This window comes from Bacillus rossius, chromosome 11 (assembly GCF_032445375.1).
Source record: "Bacillus rossius redtenbacheri isolate Brsri chromosome 11, Brsri_v3, whole genome shotgun sequence".
NCBI lineage: Eukaryota > Metazoa > Arthropoda > Insecta > Phasmatodea > Bacillidae > Bacillus > Bacillus rossius.
This window is the reverse complement of record NC_086338.1, coordinates 41,157,065-41,176,890: the sequence shown is the minus strand read 5'-3', so window position 1 is coordinate 41,176,890 and position 19,826 is coordinate 41,157,065. Positions and strand designations below refer to the sequence as shown.

The 19,826-nt window shown below is 37.0% G+C and overlaps 2 protein-coding genes across 3 annotated transcripts in view; one reads left to right on the top strand and one right to left on the bottom strand.

Annotated features, from left to right (window-relative positions):
• LOC134536864 (putative protein FAM10A4) overlaps nucleotides 1-19,826 on the top strand; it is a 79,572-nt gene that overhangs the window by 25,736 nt on the left and 34,010 nt on the right. The window lies entirely within an intron of this gene.
• LOC134536863 (uncharacterized) overlaps nucleotides 2,218-19,826 on the bottom strand; it is a 34,551-nt gene continuing 16,942 nt past the window's right edge. Inside the window, exons 2-12 of one of the 2 annotated variants that reach the window (XM_063376908.1) lie at nucleotides 16,659-16,688; nucleotides 16,455-16,565; nucleotides 15,388-15,455; nucleotides 12,143-13,808; nucleotides 11,538-11,578; nucleotides 10,124-10,328; nucleotides 8,560-8,676; nucleotides 7,112-7,284; nucleotides 5,273-5,464; nucleotides 3,495-3,758; nucleotides 2,218-2,796 (exon numbers count right to left, since the gene is read on the bottom strand). In XM_063376908.1, coding sequence (XP_063232978.1) covers nucleotides 2,422-2,796; nucleotides 3,495-3,758; nucleotides 5,273-5,464; nucleotides 7,112-7,284; nucleotides 8,560-8,676; nucleotides 10,124-10,328; nucleotides 11,538-11,578; nucleotides 12,143-13,808; nucleotides 15,388-15,435 — 3,081 coding nt within the window. In that variant the 5' untranslated portion in view covers nucleotides 15,436-15,455; nucleotides 16,455-16,565; nucleotides 16,659-16,688 and the 3' untranslated portion in view covers nucleotides 2,218-2,421. The remainder of the gene's footprint in view (nucleotides 2,797-3,494; nucleotides 3,759-5,272; nucleotides 5,465-7,111; nucleotides 7,285-8,559; nucleotides 8,677-10,123; nucleotides 10,329-11,537; nucleotides 11,579-12,142; nucleotides 13,809-15,387; nucleotides 15,456-16,454; nucleotides 16,566-16,658; nucleotides 16,689-19,826) is intronic. The other variant, XM_063376910.1, reaches the window with a different exon arrangement.

The following is a 19,826-nucleotide window of genomic DNA, read 5'->3' as shown; positions in this document are numbered from 1 at the left end:
GAAACATTATACTGTCTCCCTTCTTTCACATATTTTTTTTCCCTCATCACAAGGGAGGATCATCTTGTTTCTGGAAGCACAGCCTAATAGGGGTCGTTATGTATGGCTCGCAAAAATAGTCACTATTTAGGCGTCCACAGACTTCAACTTTGTTACGGAGTACACACGCACAGAATCTTTCAACACGTTTTCACCTCTTTCATCCCACGAAAATAAACTAAGATACAGCATTTTTTTTTTTTTGTAAAATTTCCTACTAAATTAAGCGAGGTGGACATTTGACACAGAAAAATGGAATTGAGTTCATGAACTCTTATGCCAACTTGTGCACTATGAAAAGGAATACAATTACTAGTTCGTGTTTGTTGAGTGCACACTTTCAAACTGGTTCTGGGATAACACAATTACCACCTTCTCGGAAGACGCTACAACAAAGGATATGTAGGAAGGTGAATGTGTTAAAACTTTAAAATGTTTATAATCAATAGAAAGTATTTATTGTTAAAATTGTTTCAAAATATTGAAACCAGCCATGGAGAAGGAGCTCAATCCCAAGATATTCTACTTTTTTTGTCCTGTAACAGTCATTTGTTTGTTCCCTGCAGACTTAATGTTTATTATTATTATTATTATTATTATTATTATTATTTGAAGTGTGTGTTCTCAGATGTGTATTGTTGCTGGCTGGAGACAATCACTCAGTCGAAACCAATTTTTCAGTAAGCTGTCATTCAGTTTTTATCATAGGAAAATTTTATTGCAATGTAGTTTTTGCACTAGTTCGTATTGTTTACTGCATTATTAGGCAATTATTACTTTAATATTGTTAATTTTTTATTTTAGTGTTTAATCATATAAATTTTGTTGCAGTAAGTTTTTTTTGTCCATATTTCTGTTGCATTGAAAGGATACTGACCAATTTTTACCAACCACAATATAACTTTCACATGTGTTTTCCTTTGTATTGGCCTATACTATCACTATGCCCTTCTTTAATTTTATGTTTATAATTGATGTAATAAATGAATAAATTTGGTTGTGTTTGGGGCTTATATTTTTGTGGCAGTGACTGACATTGATTACCGGTGTAAGAATTTTTTTTGGAGTGTGAAAATTAAAATCTAATTTGATTTTAAATATTTTATAACACTTTTTGTAAGTTAATGGCTAATTTTACCCTTTGTTGCTTTTTCGAGTAATAACATTTTTTTTTGGTCATTGTTTTTACACACTTTTACTTTATACAAGCGTGTAAGTAAAACTTCCTCATAAGTAGGAACAAGATTATATGATGAATTGCGATAGAACTTAAATAACACCAAAAAAAAAAGTGTGTCAATGCACCATAACACCGAAATGTAAGTTAATACACCATAAACCACTGCAATGCAACTAAAATCATGAAATTAATCAGCCATTATAAATAAAATTAACTCAAATCGCAAAGACGTAATGTTTCAATACAGTAAGTTAAATAAATGTACGTTATTTAGCTGGAAATTTATATCAACTTGTATGTACTAAAAAATTGGAAAACATTTACTTTTTTTTTTTTTTTTTTTTACTATGGAACTGTTGTTATTAGTAACTCAGTTTTACATTAAGATAGTAAATGTTCAAAACACAAATTTGCCAATTTAATTTTATTGTTCCAAAAAGATAAACATGCTTATTAGAAATTATTACATTGTAAAAGTGCAATATATATTAGAAAAAATTATTTAAGAGCCATTTATTTAAATAATATGCTATAGTTATAATTATGAATAAACAGAATTCATTAAAAAAAAAACTACTGTTTTTAAAAATGAAATAGACCAAAAAATAAAATCATATAACCTTGTCCCTACACATGAGCAGTGTGGCAGAGCTGCATTTTAAGGCGTTTTCGACATTACACATGATGTAAGGTGTGTCATCACTGGACTTGAGATTTTAAGGTATGTGTACAGTTCAGTCAAAGCAATTTTTAACCAGTTAAGCAGGCACTGAAATATATCGAGCACCAGCTGGGTTATTGGCTGGTATACGGTAGTTTTTTAATTGATATAAAAACAAATTTTTTACTGTAGGATCAGTGAAATAATTTAAAATATGTAATGAGAAATGCGTAACGTGCCAGTGATACGATCTAGGAATACGAGCCTGCTTTACGAGTTATTTGGTGACCGTGGACTAAATTTAAATTTTCCCCCTCTGTTTAACGTTTCCATCATATTTATCTAAAGTACTTTATTTAAATCTTACATTTTCGCAAGATGTGCTTGTTTTCAGCTGGAAATGGTTCTCGTTCCTGCGCGTGGCTCCCGTCTGGGAACCGTAGGGGGGCGGTGCCCGAGACCTGTTCTTCGCCGCCCGTGGTGGGACGACAGAGGGGGAGGGGGCGGGTGTTTCGGTGCTCCGCGAGGCGCGGGCCGGCGCTCAGCTCTTGGGCCTGGTCTTGCCGGTGACCTCGCCGACCGACTTCTTGTACTTGCCCACGAGCTCGGGCAGGTCGTACGCGATGGCGACGTCCAGCCGGTTGATGGGGCAGCCGCGGAAGTAGGTGCAGGTGGACGCCAGCAGCGGGAAGTCGTAGAGCGGGTTGAGGCGGAAGAAGTCGCGGTACACCTCCGGGTCGGGCAGGTCGTAGCGCGAGATGTTGGTCAAGGTGCTGAGGCCCTCGTAGATGTGGTAGTTCTGCGGCCGCTCCACGATGTCCCCGCTGACCTTCTTGCGGTCGCCGAAGATGGACTTGTGGTTGTAGTAGGTGGTGAGGTAGCAGTCGACCATCTTGGCGTGGTTGCGCACCCGTACCTGGAAAGAGAACCGTGTACCTCTTGATACATAAAAAAAAAACAAGAGGGACCACATTTTTGTGCGTTTGTTGTAAAAGAGATCTTAATGAAACTTTATTCAGGGATCAAACATTTAGATTTCATTGTATATTGTACTCGTACCTGAAAGAACCGTGTACCTCGATACAAAAAGAAACAAAAGAGGGACCACATTTTTGTTCATTTGTTGTAAAAGAGATCTTAATGAAACTTTATTCAGGGATAAAAACATGTAGATTTCATTGTATATTGTATTTTCATTGTATATTTTATGCCAGACTCCGCTACCGACCTGCGTATCGTAAGACCCGCTGCAGGGTGTCTATACAAGTAACTAAAGACATAAAAAAAATCCCAAAATAAATAGTAATGGTACTGGAAGCCACAAAACTGGAATTTTCAGCAGCCTTTTTACGAGCATACAAATATAGTTAGACAGAGCTCGTAACAGGCATTGAAACTGACTTTTTTTTTATCAAGTCACCAAAAGTAACTTTTTTTTTATGATTGCGATTATTTCAGGCCTTGACACTTTTTTGTTGGGACATTTATTTTACTCTGGAGTCCATCTGAAGGACTAGAATATGCTCCTGCCGATTCATTCCTCGGGCTCACGCAGGTGTGCGGTGTGCGAAACACGCACTAGCTAGCCAACCGGGGCACACGGGCTCGACTCACCGCGAACCTCCTCGCGCTGGCGATCTTGTTCTCGACGCGCTTGTCGACGGCGTCGCGCAGGTCCCGCAGGAAGGCCCTCTCCTGGGCCTGCAGCAGGCGCAGGGGCGCCCCCTGCTCGTAGGGCAGCGACCACAAGGACACGGAGTACATGACGGGCGGCTCCGTGCTGGACATGAGCGGGCTGATGTTCCACACCAGCGTCCCCTGCACGCGCATCAGCTCCTCCGGTCGCACCTGGTCCGCCTTGTTCAGGATGATGCGCGTCTGCGGGCATCGGCGTGGCCGTGTTCGTAAAGTTGCGGGGGGGGGGGGGGGGCGAATAATGATTTTGATGTCGTGTAAACCCAATTCCCCCCCCCCCCCCCCCCTCTTACTAAGACGGGGGGGTGTCCGGGGTTTTCTCCGCCGGAAAAATTTTGATTTCAAAAGTGCAAAACAGCGCTTTTTAAGCAGTTTTCATATCTTAACCATTGGATACATCGATGTTAAAATTATCATTGTTTCCTTAAGATAAAATTTGATGAGAGATTAAATTACAAAATAAAGTTGGGCAGAATAATATTATAAAATAAAAATATCACGGTCTAGAAAGTTAGTTGGGGGGGACAGTCCCCTTCCACCCAAAAGTTCAGGGGGACACGTCCCCCCCCTGTCCCCCCTCCCCCCCTCCCCCGGTTCCTACGCCCCTGTCTGCGGGCCCCCCGGTTCAGAGTGTCATTTGTCGACGGAAAACCGGTGACGTTATTTTAACTAGGGATCGGTAAAAATCTCAATTTTCTCTTGTCAAAATATTTAACTACCAAGTGTACTTTAAATCTACCCTCAAATCTAAATCTAGGTCAAAAATTAAATTTAATTAATTTACCCCTTTAAATGTTTTTATACACAAACAATTAAGTTCTTCGAATCACTATAGTTACATAATTGCATATTAAAAGTACAATGTTGCAAGGAACAGTAATAAGATAAATACTTTTTTTAATTTTCTGCATTTCATCTGATTATTTTTTTTCCTCAAATTTTATTCCTAGAATTTCAAAAATTTCTATGTACTAAATTTTCATTGTTTTTGTGATTTTACAGTGTAAACATCATAACATCAAGTTTATATGCATTCTAGATCCAGTTAACACACTTGATAGTAACTAATTGTAATTGTTTTGGATGGACTACAGATTATTTTTTTTTCTTTTATTAATGAAATAATTGGTTTTAAGATGCAGTTTTTCGAACTTTCCCAAAACCTACCAATTTTGACATTTGAGGTTTTAGAGCTTCAGCGACAACAAGGTTATTTTTCATTAACATTCTAACATGCTATCCTTAATGTGAAATTTTAAAAAAAAAATGCTATTTGTTCCAAACCCTGAGTCACGACCTATATTAGAATTATTGTACAACTGAACCTCAAATTTATACTACTGTATTTTGTTTCCCCTTGCTCTTTATCCCCTGTGTTTGATTACAAAAACAAAATTAGAGCAAAACAGAAGAAACCAAAGAAGTTGCTGGGTAAAAAGCAGTGTTAATATTTAATGTTATATCACTTCTTAATCTTTGAAAAACTGAGCAAGACAGATTTCTTTTTTTCCCTGATAAAAATTAATAAAGTCGGTTAAATGTGTTTCCCAGCCCTTTTTTCACATAATTGTGCCATCTCTGGTGGAAACCTTGACAATCTCTTTAACTCTTGACAATTATAAATTTTGAATAACTGTTCCCCATCTGCTTTCAAGCGAAACTCTCATATTTGGGAGAAGAAAAAAAATTCCTCTTGCCTGGTATTCCCGTCCTTTGAGTTGGTCCAAGATGGCCTCCGTCTCGGGGCCCACGTCGAGCTTGGCCGGGTCGTAGACCAGGAAGATGATGTCCGCCCGGTCGATGAACCACTGGCAGGCGTCGTTGAAGGGGAACAGCCGCTCCACCTGCTTCCTGATCTCCAGGATGCCGGGGATCTCAACAATGTTCACCTGGAAGGGCATTGGCGGCATCGTCACCATCCTCAGGGTTTTGGTTAGGCATGCATGTTGCAAAACCCTCGGGGACCATCGGTCAGACTTGCACGTCCGCGACGATGTCGCAAGCGACATGTGCGCTTCCACCCCGTAGTTTCTCTTTGACATAGTGCTGAAACCAGTGGTGGGTTAGTGATTGATTTTGCATTCCGAATATTGAAGAACTGGAAAATTCGTAAGGGGTTTCCTTTCTTTTGGACTCATCCATGGACTGACTTTACTATATAAATAAAAATGTAAATGATTGTTCAAATTCTACATCTCCAAGAGTTCTTCACCAATTCGTTGCATTAGAATACGCACGTGTTTTTATATACCGATATATGTGTGTGTGTGTGTGTTCATATTCTGTTTTGTAAAGATAAAGGTATAGATAGAATGCATGATATACACATAGAGAGAGGGAGATATACAGATAAAGTGACGGATATATAGAGATACGTAGGGAAATCTAGATAGGGAAATAGATTGAGATACACATAGAAACACAGGTGCATAGAAATTATTTAGAGTGATATGGAGGTGTGTGTGTGTGTATATATATATATATATATATATATATGGAATATAGTGATCTATACATGAATATTGTGGGATTTGTAGAGGAACATATATAGAGAGATAGAGATTCTTTGTATATTTGTACCTACTTCAAACAAATTACAAAAGAATTAAGAGGCAAAGCAATGCCTGCCGGGCATTAGCTAGTATTTTAGGTTTGTGTTACCAATTTTTAAACCTTTGGTCTCAACGCCATGTTGATTTCTCTTTGTCATCATTTTTAAGGGCTCTTTCTCAGATTTAAACATGATACATGCCTTCCATGTGTTATGTCATTAAGTATAGTATAATGGGTGTAAAAAGTCATGCAAGTGTTTGTTATTATCATCACATGTGTGACTTTTTTACTCATATTATATGACAATTATTCTTGTAAGTTTTCTATACTTTACTTGTTTTTTTTAATAATCCTACTCCTTTATAAATCAATTTTTAATTATTTGGTATTGTAAAATACAAGTTACATCAGAAATAGTGTGTGTAGTTGGGCACCATGATCAATTTAACATATAATGGTAATTATATATGCTTAAGGAATAATCCCATACATCAAATCAGGTTTGCTAAGGGGAGAGCATGCTAACAGACAGAGCTAGGCAGCGTGATGATTGAATTGTAGTACAGATAGCTGTTCAAATGGCAGTCAACAGGTGTAGGAATTGTCGGAAAGTCAAATGTCGATACATAATAAATTTGTTAGGTTTGTCAGTAAGTCTGTATTATTCTTGTACAGTTTATAAGAAATATATGTTTTAAAATCTTTACTGTTAGCATGATAAAAATTTGTATATGCTATAAATTTTCATAAAAAAAAGTATTAAATTGATTGTAACTTGGATATAAAAATATTAACCTCGATATTGAGTATGACATGTAGAGAAATATATTTTGAAGTCTATATTGTGACGTCTAGCTCAGACCGATGTGTCAAGGTCTATTGTTAAGAAACTACCCCTGATGTAGTGGAGGGCGACACGTGGAGCTCTCGTCGGCGTGAGGGACACGTGGGTGAACAGTGCCGCGGGAGGACACAGGGTGTACCTTCTCGAGCAGCTTGTTGGGCAAGCGCAGCCCGCGCAGCCGGTCTAGCAGCCCCTGGCCGAACTTCTGCAGCCCGGAGAAGGTCCAGTCCGCGGCCAGCTGGGTCCCGTCCACCACCTCCTCCCGCTCGCCCCACATGAGGATGTTGAAGTAGGCGGGGGAGGGCTCGGCACCTGCGACCAACATGCACATGGTCCGGGCCAAGGCTCCTCCAGAATAAACCCTTCGGAAAGTCACCGTCCTCAACCATTATGTGCATAATCTAGGACTGTGTGACATTACCTATCAGTAGAGACCTGCAAAATTCGCGGATTCATTGACCTCTAGGATAGACTCCACAGTCCTTTAAATACTCGCGGAAATGACACCTATTCATTGGCTACTGACGCGTGAGACGTCTCAACTAGGCTGTCCGTAATTTGGCACTTTCTTGGTTTAGTGTTTCCCATTGGCTCACAGTTCCCCAGATAAAATTTGGGCCATTCGCAGAAGCGGTACGAAAGTATAGTTGTTTTGATGCTAGCCTATCGCGAAATGAATCCGCGAATTTTTGCATGTCTCTACCTATCAGTAGAGACCCGGAAATTTCGCGGATTCTTCTGGCCCCAGGATAGAATTCAAAGTTATAGGTGTGCTCGACCCATGTTTACTTTCCCATTGGTTGATTTCTTAGCGAGAACATTTTTATCCTTCTTATTTGGCACTACCTGATTCGCTTACTTCTCTCCTAGCTGGGCATCATTGGCTCACAGTCGTAGACGGGCGTGTCCAAACAACTGCGTGCCAATCATGAACACAGTGCGAGAGTGTGAAGGTTTGCATTCTAGCTTGCGACTAAATGAATCCGCGAAATTTCCGGGTCTCTACCTATCAGTTACTGATTGAAGTTGGAGGCGTGCGTAGAGCAAACTTCCACCCTTCCTTGTTTAAAGCAGAAAAAATGCAGAACATATTGCTAGCCAAGTTTGAGTTAACGTTAAAACAGTACAACCAAATTCTTCAGCTACTGAAAAAAATTCTTTGGTAGTCAATTTAGCAGGTATTCAAATATCAGTTAGTGAATGTTTATAAAAAATTCCCGGTAAATAGTGATGATTGTTGTTACATACTTTCTAGTCTCAAATGAAGAAAATTTTTGGTTGATATTAATGTCTACAACACTAAACCACCTTATCTTTTTTTTTCCTGCCTGGGTGTTTGTCAATCCCATAATAGTTCATAAAGTTTGTATTAAACTAAATTTTTAATAAATATTAAAAATGGAAGATTCGAGTGTGGTTTGCATATTTTTTATTCATCTAGTAAACATAAAAAAATTTTTGCCCAAAACTTGCTCAGTGCTATCACCAAGTTATTTTCTTGTTCAAGTGCTTTATAATAAAAAAAAATGAAGGAACTGTTGCTGCTCAATCATCTGAAAATAAATTGAGTGATACGTATTGCCTTACCTGTACGTAGAGACGTTTTAGTGTATTCGTTGTCGAGAAGGTAATTAATTATCGAAGATTTCCCTCCACTCCATGGGCCCATGAACAGAATGAGGGGTTTTGAGAAAATCTCGGGATCTGGAAAAAAAAAAGTTGGCGTAATGACAAGTGTTCTTCGTTATCTTGTTGTTCTTCATTATTTTACACCACCAGTATTTCCACTAGAAGGAAAGTGATGGTGGAGGGGTTCAGGATGGGATTGGGCTGCGAGTTGTGATTCTCGCACTTGACGTTTAAGTAATGATCATTAGCTTAACCCTGTTTCTGCCCTGTGCACAGACGGGACTCCAGCAGAGACTCGAACATAGGACCTCGGTCGAGAGTACCCGCAGCCGGGCACATGACTGGGTGAGGCTCTCGGCCCGCTGGACTCTACTCCCGCCCGTCTCTTGGCGACAAAACATTATCTCTGAGTAACTACCAATTACTGGTCTCAAATCGGCCCAAAAACGACCTTCCCTGGAGCTTGCTGAGCACACATTCTGAACTCTCCTGAACCCGCGCCATCAGAACCACTTGTCATCTCGAGGCTCGCATGAACCGTGTTGCCAGAGACAGCGCACTGCAAGACGGCAGTTACCTCTGGTGGAAAAAAAAGGGGGGGGGAGAACAGCAACTTGGGTGCTATATTGACAATTGCACATTCTCCGATGGCCTTCATAGAGTTATTGGTAGATAAATTCTATAATCTTAAAATTGCTTGTAAATTCATAAAATGTAAATTGAAACAAGTGATGAAATTCCTTGGAAATACAATACATTGTTAAAGTTTAGCAAATCTTAAAAAAATATTAAGTATAAATGTATGAGGCACTTCCAGAAAATAATGCCCTTTAGGAAATTAAAAAATTAATAAAAAATGTTAAACAAAAATTTTAATTTTGGTTAATTTTTCTTAGATGCTACTAATGACCTAACCTAAAAAATAATACTGACTGCATTAAAACTCTCTTAATAGGGTCTTTGGTTCGATACAATTCCATCTTCAATTAATTTTATTATTTCCTCGCATTGCATTGTTTGAAAATTGTTTCTGAAATTTATGTTGATGACTGCAATCCATGTAATGAACAATTTAAAGTCAGTTAACAGTCATTAACGAAATTCTACTCCCTACTATCTGCAACATTCGTCGAGTTTCGTTAAGTGTTTTGGTTTGTGCAAGTGACAGTCGTCGTCTTAGCTAGGCACGATTATGACTTGTTATAGTTTGTTTGGACAATGTGGGAAGACCCAAGTTCTGGTCAGGTCACACTATTGCACTACCAGTGGTTTTAATTCGCTCAGAGTTTATAGTGCCTGCCTGTTTTACTTTCAGTACAAAGTTTTCCTGTTTTCTAGCAATTTACCTTTCATATTTTTACATTTGGTATTCCCGATATAACCATACTGATGTTTAATAATCGGGCAAACTTGCTAATCCAGCTTTTCTATGGTCCTGAAAGTGAGAGATTAAAGTCCTTTAACTGAATTTCCTTTTCCCACATCTTAAGGGACTTGTTTTCGCGCTTGGAAGGACGCTTACCTCCGAAATGCCGATTGCTGAGGTCGCGGTACTTGTAGACTGTCTCCAGCGGCTTGATGGCGACGTCGTACAGCCGTTTGAGCTCCTTGAGGGTCCCCTCGACCGTCTTCTCGAGCAGCAGCTCGTTCTCTGCCGAGTCGTCGTCCAGGTGCAGCAGCTGCGCGATGTGGTCCCTCGGCCTCAGGTCCTCGGGGATTTCAATCTCCTGCCGGCAGCGGTTGGCCACGTCCAGTGATATTACACCAACACTGACATTACATTAAAGAATTCAACATTAAATTGTGTGTCCCAGTTTCATATTATAAGTTTATTTGCAACATGAGAACACGTTGGTTAGCTCGTTACCGGAGTTAGATGTTTCCACATCACTGGCAAGTACTGAAAGAGACTTTGACTTTTTTTTTTTTTTTCCACTAAGTAACTCAGTAGAAGGTCTGTAACCCTGCATTCGTTGGTTCGACACATTCCGTAGGCAGGCACCAATCAGCTGCTCGCCTCGAGAATTTTTCCCTGTTTTTTGATGTCTAAAACCAGATCGCATTATTTCATTGCCGGCATTTTTAGTATGCTAAGATTTTATTGTTACTGTCTGTTTTCAAAACAGTACAGTCTACCTGTTTCATAGTGGGTTATTTTTCACTTCACACTCTGTAGTCCCGTTGAAACTATATTGACATTCTGAAGTATGGCAAAATCTCTAATCCAGCGTAGCCGTGATCCCGAATATGACAGCTTAAAGACCTTTCCTTTGTATTTAAAAAATAAAAGGAAACTGTATGCTGTCACACAGTTGTGGAAACATTGAAAATGAATATCTAGAGCAGCGCTATTCAATTACTTTGTCGTCGGGCCATTTGGTAAACATAAATTTCGTGCTTGGTGGGCCAGGCTTACAAAATATGTAATTGTAGTCAATGTGTTTGGTGAGGAGGAAGTGATAAAACAGACTAATTTAGGTCATTTCGAGAAATTAAATATAGTTTACCCGAAAGTTAGAAAACAATACTGCTACCATAGGTACATTGCCTGAAGGTAAAACACCACGTGCCCCACTTTCAAAAATTTTGACGGAAAGCCCAAATTATTGAAATGCAAAGCATTGCCCTAGGCCATTCGCTGGCATTTATTTGTCTGAATATGCCTGACCTAGATTGTGGTGATGCAATTACCAAATACTTGCCTGACTTCTTAAAAATACCAGAATAGCTGATAGCAAATGCAGCAAAGCACAAGCGATGCTTTTTTGTTGCAGTTGTCCTTAAACTAATCTTATGACATGAAAATGCAACTACCCTAGCAGTAACATGGAAACTCCAACCTAATAGGACTAGGATGTTTGCTTATTTAAAATTTTCTAGTCACTCTGTTTGAAAGGCAATGATGATGCACTTCTACAACAAATTGCTGATATTACCTGTGTTAACTCCTCTTCGGGCGTAACTTCAGGTTTCTCCTCTGAAATCAGATTCATGAAACTCAAAAAAAATATGTTAATTATGTACTTAAAAATGTAAATGTTTATTAAAATATACCTAAACACATTAAATATAATTTTAAGCAAGACCACTTAGCTTTGAAATCTTATTCTCTGGTGTGAATGCTTTGTAGATTAATAATATATTTTTTTTTGTAATTACTCATAAGACAAGTTTGAGAGATTTTTCTAATCCTCAAATACATTAATTCACTGTGTTAATATTTTCATTTGATATTCAAGAGTTGATGGAAAAAATTCTAGGCAAGAGAGGACTGGAAATGTACAAAGAATTACCAGAGAGTTATTTTTTGTGTAAGTACTGCATTTAATTACACAGTTCATCATCAGAAATTGAAAATATTCTCTACAAAAGCTTACCCAAAGGACTTAGATACAATTTATCTCCTGAGCTACAATTAAGTACAATTTATGTTGCTGATTAGTGATCCTATTACATGTCCATTGACATTGTTTTCAAATATAAGTATGTATATTTATTAGTTTTGTTGCTTAGCAAATTAAATACATACTACTACACTTACCTTCCAAGGATTCTTCATCTTTTTCGCTACTGACAGTTTCATTTTTATTTAGGTCTTCTTGGCTGCTTTCTTCTATTTCAATAGTTTTTACATCTTCAGTACTTTCAACCTCTCCAGTACTTTCCTTTTGTATTTCGGCACTATCTTCTTGCACTTCGACATCATTCTCAGTTTTTTCGCCACTGTCCCGGTCATCTACCTCTCCATCTTTTTCCTTATCTTCTTCACTTTTCGCACCTTCCTCTTCAATGCTCTTTACCTCTTCATCCTCTCTACTTTTCCTCTCTTCCTCCTCTACACTCTTTTCAACTTCTTCACTTTTACCATCTTCCTCTTCTGTACCCTTCCTACCGTCTTTTTCAATGCTCTTTACATCTTCCTCCTCTTCTGTACTCTTTTGATCTTCTTCCTCCTGTATACTTTTTCCATCTACCTCCTCCTCTGCATTTTTTTCAGCTTCCTCTTCACTCTTTCCACTTTCCTCTTCCTTTGAACTTGTTCCATCTTCTTCCTCTACACTCTTTCCACCTTCCTCCTCTTCACTCTTACCACCTTTCTCCTCAACATCACTCTTTCTATCTTCCTCCTCCTCCTCCTCCTCTTCCAAGCTCTTTCCAATTTCCTCAGCCTTGTATATGGTCTTTACATTCTCCTCTGTGCTCTTCCCATCATCCTCCACACTTATTCCTCCTCCTTCTACACTCTTTCCTCCTTCTTCCTCTACACTCTTTCCTAATTCTTCCTCTACACTCTTCACACCCTCTTCCTCTACACTTTTTCCACCTTCTTCCTCCTCAACACTCTTCACACCCTCTTCCTCAACACTCTTTCCACCTTCTTCCTCCTCAACACTCTTTACACCCTCTTCCTCTTCTATACTCTTTCCACCTTCTTCAACACTCTTTACACCCTTTTCCTCCTCTTCACTCTTTCCACCTTCTTCCTCCTCTTCACTCTTTCCACCTTCTTCCTCCTCTTCACTCTTTCCACCTTCTTCCTCCTCTTCACTCTTTCCACCTTCTTCCTCCTCTTCACTCTTTCCACCTTCCTCCTCTTCACTCTTTCCACCTTCTTCCTCCTCTTCACTCTGTCCACCTTCTTCCTCCCCAACACTCTTTCCACCTTCTTCCTCCTCAACACTCTTCCCACCTTCTTCCTCTTCACTCTTTCCATCTTCTTCCTCACCACTCTTTCCAACTTCTTCCTCTACACTCATTCCAACTTCCTCCTCACCACTCTTTCCATCCTCGTCAACCTCTACACTTGTTTCTCCTCCTTGCTCTATGCTCTTTTCACCTTCTCCTTCTGCCGCAATCTTTTCACCTTCTTCCTCTACACTCTTTCCACCTTCTTCCTCCTCTATGCTCTTTCTATCTTTATCATCCTCACCCTTTTCACCATTTATTGCATTCTCTTCACTTTCAGCCTCAGAAATCTCTTCTTCAACTGTACTTTCACCCTCCTCTTCTATGCTCCTGTCATCTTCACTTTCTACTTCTGCTCTATTATCTGTCTCTATAGAATCGTTGTGATCTGCATCATCACTTTGCTCATTGATTTTTTCCTGTGCTTCAGAACTTTTTTCATCTGCTTCTGAAATAGTTTCTTCCTTTTGAGCTGCTGACTCTTCGCCGTTTTCACCCTCCAGTTCGATCGATTCTGGACCCTAGGCAACAAAATATACAAAGAATTTTAATTGTATTTCATTAAGAAAATTTCAATTATTTTTTTTATTAGTTATTTATGTTTTTTTTTCTTTTAAATTTCAGTATAAATTTTTTGTGGGTACATTGTTAGGTGAGAGATGGTTTAAACTATTTATTGTGAAATTAGTTATGATATTAAAACTACCCTGAGATATATAACTTAAATAGTCATAGAAAAAAGTAATCACAAGTTTTAAAATATGTAACAACACTATCATTACTTACTCTATTGATAACACATTGTCTCCTATTAACGTTTCCACAGTCTCGGGAGCGCTACACAGCTATTTTTTTTGTTGTAATATTTCTCAGACACCATTAAATAATATCAATAATATCGATTCAGTTGGTCACACTGGTTAATAAATCTGATTGGCAATATCAGTGTCAAAACATGCCTGCATGACTAAGTGTGTTCACCTTTTTGGTTATGCAGCATTCGTTTTGTTAGAAAAACTTTATTTTCTTTGAAGACTTTTTATCTTGAAATAAGGACCAGTAAGTGAGTGATCTCATTAGCAGTAATAATTTTCTCTATTATTTTTATTATTATTTGAAATTTATTTTATTATTATTATTATTTGAAATTTCCTTATAGACTAAAATATTAACAGTCTTCTCATTCTGCTGTTGGCTGCTGACCATTTTTGAATCACTTAAGCCATTTATAACACTTCCGTGACCTAAACACTACTGGTCATTGTACATCTATATTGGGCGGCATAAAGGGCGTAAGTCTTTTAGAAACCCATTTGACTTGTGCCTTTTATACCATCCACAAAAGATTTTTTTTTAGCATTTGTAGGTCTGTTGAATAATTAGAGGTGAACATTTTCTATAAATTTCAAACATCTGTCCCAAAAAAATCAGAGAAGACAGCACCGTAAACAAAGTGACGTGCTTTTTTACTTGATGCATTGAATCACATTAGGGAACAGACAATCTAAAAAAGTTAAAATTTTTTTAATGCTGCTTTTTAAAAATTTTGAAGCTACTTGTAAGCAGTATTTTTATTGGTTTTAGAAGAATGTTAGTACTTTACTATATGGTATATGTATCAATGAGGAATTGGCAAATACACTTCAAATAGTCTAATTATTGGTTATTGTGACCAAATAAGTATCACATTTGGAATTTCATTTAAGATTATGAAACCATGTTTTAAATTTCTTTAATTTTGTATTCATCTGTCCTTACGGCATTAACTTAAGTGTGTAGAACTAGCTTTGTAATTTACTGTAAAGAACCTTAGCTATATTTTGTTTGATTGTGGTTTGTGCATGTATTACCACACAAATAATAATAATAAAAATCTGTTCATCTATTTTAAATATATGCCTTAAAAATTGTTATTAATTAAGTTTTCTATTTTTACGTTTAAGTTATATAATCAATTTTTGTAATCAATTTTTGTAACACCTTCCAAATTTATTTATTTGAGAATTTCTGAAGTTGCTTACAAGAAGCTTATCTTAGGTAGATAATGTCTTTAAATTAAATAAATACTGCACTCTGCTAGAAATTCCATGGTGGGCTTACCTCTTTGTAATTTTCGTCCATTGAAGAAGGAATGATTTCTGCCTCCATGCTGCCAGTATCTTCTAAAGCTGCAAGCAGAATAAATACCATCATCATGTGGTGTCCTGTTGTCATGTCTCCATGTACACATGAAGTACTGTTCATTCTAAGCATTAAAGAAAATTGATGCAGTGAAATTTCTTTCATCAGGCATTTCATGATTCTGCATATTCTGAAATCTGGCACCAATTGAGTTAAGATTTTTTTCAGGTGGCTTCCGGCTTTTGATCTTGGGTGCGAGGGCGCATAATGTGTTGTCAGCGTTTTTTAGTTGGCTTGGAGTGTATCTTTACTGTCAGTTTTTATTTCAGTGCAGTGCTTTCTGTTTTATATTGGGTTCCTTTTCTTTAGTGATTTTTTTTTAACAAGATACCTATTACTGGCACAAAGTGACATCAGATACTTTTATTTTACCAATAATGCTATCCGTATTTTGGTTCTGTCTACAGAGAAGCTTTTTACAACTTGTTTTAATACTATTTTACTGTATACTAACTTTTGTTCGGTATTCCCATTAAAACTATGTTAACGTTCAATCTGGCAAAATTGCTAACGCGGCTTGATAGTGGACTTGAACAGGCCTGATTAATAAATAACTGTATTTGGCCTGCGTGCTTACTATAGTGTATGTAATCTTTTTTTTTTCTTTTTCATAAACTAGATATGTACTTCATCATATTTTTATTTCTTATTCACTGGGGGGGGGGGGGGGGGGGGGGAATTTGTTTTTTAAAAAAAATCATGTATTCACGAAATATAATCATTACCTCAAGATTCTTTAAGAAACTTTAAATTAAAAGAAAATAAACGTAAGATTTTTAAAAATTCTAATCCAGGAAAAAATTATAAATCATGGCACATTGGATGTTTTAATCCTCAGTTCAAAACATAAGTTGAAGTGTTGTTTTATTATTATTATTTATTAAGGATTTGACAGTATTTTAATGTGAAAAGTGGGAGCAGATGCATATTCGGGTCAGGATATGATTTTGTGCACGTCATACATTGTGATTGGTCAGTCGACTCACATCCTGGTGGGGTGTCCGTGCTCCCGAGCTCTTTCAAGGCCTTCTCGATGTAAGGCCGACACTCAGACTCAGTCGGCTGCGCGTGGTCTGAAGGGTCGTCTGCCCTCGCCACTGGAACAAATGAATTTTTTATTAGTGAAGGTCGACTATGCTCAGTTGGCAGTAATCAAAAAAAAAAATGTGTGCGTGTATTAATGTACTTACACTTACTTGGCGTAGTAGAAAACCAACTTGCTGAAAATTAAAAGAAATAAAATAATGAAAGGACTGGATTGATATAAATACAGTTGGTAAAGTATAAATTAAATCAAATTAAAAAAAATTTAAATCAATAATTAGTATTCAATATTAATATAAACACTTGTATAAGCTAAATTATTTGATTTCGTAAAATAATTGTTAAAAATTATAATTAATAACAAAAATCAATAAGTATGCTGAATGTTTATTCTAATTTGTTAATTTTAATTATTTATTAAATAATAATGTAATATTTTATCATTTATAATGACTAAACCTTCCACAGAAACTCCCTGCCAGCGAAAATGTACGCTCACATGCAACCTGACATTGTTATACATATTGGAACATAACCTCACTTACATAAATACACTTGAAAAGGTTTATAAACACATTTTCTATTACTAATATTCACAATAAAATTAATGTTTTTAATTATATAGACTAGTATTCAGTATCAAACACCAAAGTATATGATTAAAAAGCACATATAAAATTTTTATTTGACTGTAGCCTTTTTTTCATCCTGTGAAAATGTTGTTGCATGGTGCACATGCATCGTAAAAATTCACTCATAATTTTTTCAAAACATACCTAAAGAAGTGTAACTTCAGAAATAAAATGCTTTACTCAAATATGTTTAGGCCACGGTAGTAAGAACGCTCAGATCATTCGCCTATCAACAAGGCGATGAATGTTCCATTCGTGGTGGGATCAAACACGGATTTTTCGTATGCTGCGAATGTTGCAGTGATCCAGTGTGGTTTTCCAGGGTGCTCTAGTTTCCCCCCACCCATTTATTATGTCATTGCTCCGTTACTATCTCATCACACTTTGTAATCTCTAATGATTCAGATGTCATCACAGAGACGAGGTTGCCACCTGACTGGGCCACCAAACGGCTTACGGTTGTTAATGCGCCATTTACAAACTTTTTTTTAGATTTCTTGAAAGCGTCTGATAACAAATACCATTTAAGAGCCATTTCACTTGTCTGTACAAGTTTTGGTTCATATATTTAGGGCAGTGGAAAAGGCTAAAACAAGTGTTTTCACAGACTTCTTAGGTATGAAAAATTCAAAACTCAGTATTTTAAGTAGTGTTGACTGTAAAATTGCAGGGTTACCGCTAAAATTCCGCTAGAAGCATGTTGCAGACTCGAAGACTGCACGCCAGTTTGATGCTTGCTCATAGAGGTGAAGAGGTGTGTGTTATGCCAGCTAGTGTTGTCTTTAGTGGCCCTCTAAGTTCTAATTTATTTATTTATTCGCATTCAAATACATGCATTCAGCAAGCACAGTCTATAGTCGGCAGATGGTTGAACTTAATCTCCGGCTACTCCTCTGCCTGACTTAACTACTGACTGCAGACTGCTGACTGCAGACTGCTGACTGCAAATTTTTAATCAGCATCTAGATCACCAGCCCTCGGTATTAAGAAGTTGTGACTATAGTTCAGAAAGTCATTTACTTAGTGCATGTCATGTCCTTGGCATTTTATAATTGTGGAGTCATTGGTCTTACTCAACACAAAGGTTAGAAATACTTCATCTTGACTGGTTCAAGTGAACATATTCAGATTTAAAAAAAATCCACTTAAACTTTTCCCAAGGTTATGCGAGAATCAATTATAATATTCAAAGTAGAGTTCATACTAATAAACTTACTGCAACGATTTGTAACAGCTACAATGTAATTTAAATTAAATGCCTAAATTTTAATTTTCCTTCATACTGCTACAAAGTACAAAATGTTTTAAAGTAAGAACTTACTTTCTTATGCCACTCGTCGTAAAACTTACTTTCTTTGAAACTAAATAAATTCTCTAACTACTCAAGTTGACTAATGTCACTTTCTATATAGTTAAAATACTTCTATTACCTTGAAATAGGTCCTCACGTGTATTCCACTATCTTAAAATAGTTTAATTCAAATTAAATCATTAAAATAATAAGTATTTGTCTAGTTAAATATTCTAAATTCGTGCTAAAAATTGTGAATTTGGATCGGTTTTTTAAATACTTACAATCTACCTTTCAGTAACGGTGAGAATTTATCATTCAAAGAAACTTGACAGCTTTTGCTGAAAATAGGCTTATTATTTATAGCAAAAATGTGTTGTTTTTCTGTTGTATTTAGGTCTCCCTTCATATCTACCTCTGGATATTCCTGAGTATTTTTTTGATTATGTGCACTATTAGTTTTGATGAATATTGTGTAGCACCTATGAGGGTGTAGTGTGTGTATTGTGTGTTTGCGTTAGGGTTATTGAACTCTGGGTCAGCATTAATCAATTTTTTAAATTTTAGTAGTGTTATACTAAAAGGTGTGCTGAGGACAGTAGTGGGGGTACCAACCCACCAATCCTACCCTTACAACTCTCGTCCCTAAAAAAATTGACAAATTTTACGTGCATCGCACGTAAACATTTTAAAATCAATTTGAACAATCTAATTGTAGCTGAAAAACTGCTTTCTGCAAATACTTAAACCTTTTTGCAATGAAATTAATGTGGACCACACCAACATTGGCTAAGCAAAATCTTTGATAAGATGGATATAACAAAATTTCTGGGTTTTCAGTTGGCCCTGTGGTATCATTTTACCGGGTGATGGTTTTCCCAGTTATGCTTTGGTGTAGATGCTTTCACATCACTCCATGATTTGCCCTGCCAGTAAATGGCATATTTGGGGTTAATTTTCTGTAGGCTTTCCACAACAGTTAGATCATCTTCTAGGCCCTCAACTTCAAGCATATGTTTCAACAGCATTTGCTGGAATGGTGCTATAGGTAGATCCGGATAATACGGAACCTCAATCAAAGCTCTTTTTATCAAAACACTACTATATTTCTGTAATTTAAAAAAAAAAAGAGTGCATGTAAAACAGTACACATGATAGAATTTAAACTTCTTTGGCAATTCAAACCTCGATTCTTAAATATATCGTAAAGGGCAAAACGGCAGAGAGATTGAAAGAGAGAAAGAAGACAATATTCTAAAAATAACACTGCAGGTTTTTTGGCTATCATTTCTTTTTCAAGTATTTAAGAATTTTAACCTTTTTTTGTATTTTTTTTTGTAGTTCGATTAAAATTTAAATAAACAAACATGAACTAACAAAATTATTACTCC